We start from the raw sequence: 2,385 nt of genomic DNA on the forward strand, positions 1-2,385 counted from the left end.
TCGCTTTTACTGTCTCTCTGTCTCTGTCTCTATCCCCCTCTCTCTCCATCTCTCTCTCCCTGTCTCTGTCATTCTCTCTGTCGTTCTTTATCTTTCTCTTTTTCTCCGCCTCTCTTTCCACCTGTCTGTCTCCCTGCCTCTCTCTCGTCCTCTCTGTCCAGCTCTGTCTCTTTCATTCTCCACATCTCTCTCTTTCTCTTCCCTTTCTTCCCCACTTTCCAGTCAAATGGTGCAAGGAGGGAAGGAAGATGAGGAAGGTGGCCTGCCTTCACAGCTGTGCTTCTGGGGAGCAGCTGGGAGGGCTCACTCCCGCCCTCCTGAAACCCTCCACCTGGACACGCTGGGCCCCGAGGCCGTGCCCAGAAGTGGGGCTGACAGCCAGCTAGCCCCCGGCCTCACCTGCCACCTGCACCTGCACCACGGTCTCCCCGAACTCCGCTCCATCCTGGAAGCGGCAGCAGTACGTCCCATTGTCGAAGGCGGTGACGCTGTGAATCCTCACGGTGGCCTTGCCAGCTGCCACGTGGTCGTTCACGAAGGTGGTCCTTCCCCTGTACTGTGGCACTTGCTCTTCATCCACGTCCATCCCTCTCTCACGCACGTGCACAGCCAGGGACGGCTGGCACCTGTACCACCTCAGCTCCATGTCCTCAGCGCTGACACTGGGGAACAGCTGGCACTGCAGCTCCACCTGTCCCCCAGCCATGGCCAGAATAGGAGCCTGAGGCCCAATGACGTCAAAGTTGGCTTTCCCTGGGGGAGCAGATCAGAAAGGGCTGGGTTAGGCCATATGTGGGGAGGCCAGGGGTTCCCCCACCTGCCCCTCCCTCATCTCGGAAGCTGGGAGGACCTCTTGAGCCCTGAACTGCCGGGGAGAGGCCTCAGCTTCCTGCCATGCTGGACACGCCCCCCCCCCCCCACACCAGGGCACCTGCCTCCACTTGCACAGGGGTCTGTCCAGCAGTTGTGACAGATGCTGGCCAGCGGGAGCTGCAGGAAGACCAGGGTGACAAAGGGCTGGAAGACGTCTCGAGCACACGTCACTGCCATTCCTGCCGGCAGGAGCCACGCACTGTCACCGGAAGAGGAGCCACCGCCAGGAAGCGAACAGGTGCAGAGGAAAAACACCCTGGAAGAGAAAGCAGAGAAAGTCATTCACCCCCACTCCCAAACAAGCTATGAATGCTAGAGACGGAGACACAGCACGCCTCGCCTGGTGTGTGCCTGTGCCCACCTCCTCGCAGGGACGCACCTCTCACCCCAGTCCGTCTGCAGAATTCCACAGGGACATCCGGGAGCAAAGGGGTTTGATTTTCTCACCCGCTCGTGAAGGGCCATGGCCCAGCCTCTAGCCGGTGACTGTCATGAAACACCAGAACGCTGGGGGAGAAAACCCAGGCTCGGGTTAAGCGAAGTCGAGGTCAGGACAACATCAGAGGATTCCCTTAATGTCCCTTGCTTTCCTGCTGTCCCCACGGGGACTTCCACACTCAGGGGCTGGGGGCTGGGCCCGATCCTCAGAACTCTTCGGCAGGGATGGGCAGGCTAAGCCCCTCACGAGTCTCCCTTGAGCACTTCCTGTCCCTCGGTGTAGAGAGCAGGTGCTGGGAAACAGGTATGTGGCCTTGGGCGGCTCTACCTGGCACAGCCATCCAGGCTGGGCATTTATTGTGTGTCATTAGGTAGTTATGTGGGCGCAGGCTCTTGTCCTATTCAGTTCAGGCCTTGCAGGAAGGCCCTGGCGTGCCTCTGCCCCTTGGAGATGGGGATAGGGTGGCGGAAGCAGAGACACTGAAGAGCAAACAGCATCCTGACCATAGGTAATGCTCACCTGGGCGGGGTGCGGTGGCTCATGCCTGTAATCCCAGCACTCTGGGAGGCCGAGGTGGGCAGATCATGAGGTCAGGAGTTCGAGGCCAGCCTGACCAACATGGTGAAACCCCGTCTCTACTAAAAATATAAAGATTAGCCGGGCGTGGTGGCACACACCTGTAATCCCAGCTACTCAGGAGGCTGAGGCAGGAGAATCACTTCAACCTGGGAGGCAGAAGTTACAGTGAGCCAAGATTGTGCCACTGCACTCCAGTCTGGGCGACAGAGCGAGACTCCGTCTCAGAAAGAAAGAAAACGCTCACCTGGCACTGAGGGTGGCTGCAGCTTCCCGGGAAGTCCTGGTGACTTTGGGGGAATGAATTTAGTTTCCTGCCAACTCCAGGTGGGGCGTGACCCAGGCCAACCGCGCTGTCTCCAGGCGGCAATGTGCAAGTGAAAGGCAGCCTGGGCATCTGGCGAAAGCCACCAAGACCCCCAGTTTCCAGAGGTTCTTCCTTTTGTTTTTTTTGCAAAAATATGTAACGGTGCCTTTTTGGCAGTTGCAGCAGAAAA

At 58.6% G+C, this 2,385-nt stretch overlaps 1 protein-coding gene across 1 annotated transcript in view; it reads right to left on the reverse strand.

Moving 5' to 3' along the window:
• Positions 1–749, reverse strand: part of BTNL10 (butyrophilin like 10) — a 1,707-nt gene extending 958 nt beyond the window's left edge. Inside the window, exon 1 of the mRNA XM_017532077.2 lies at positions 400–749. Within this exon, the coding sequence (XP_017387566.1) occupies positions 400–706 (307 nt within the window). The 5' untranslated portion in view covers positions 707–749. The remainder of the gene's footprint in view (positions 1–399) is intronic.
• Between the last annotated feature and the right edge of the window lie 1,636 nt (positions 750–2,385).

This window comes from Cebus imitator, unplaced genomic scaffold (assembly GCF_001604975.1).
Source record: "Cebus imitator isolate Cc_AM_T3 unplaced genomic scaffold, Cebus_imitator-1.0 Scaffold75, whole genome shotgun sequence".
Classification (NCBI taxonomy): domain Eukaryota; kingdom Metazoa; phylum Chordata; class Mammalia; order Primates; family Cebidae; genus Cebus; species Cebus imitator.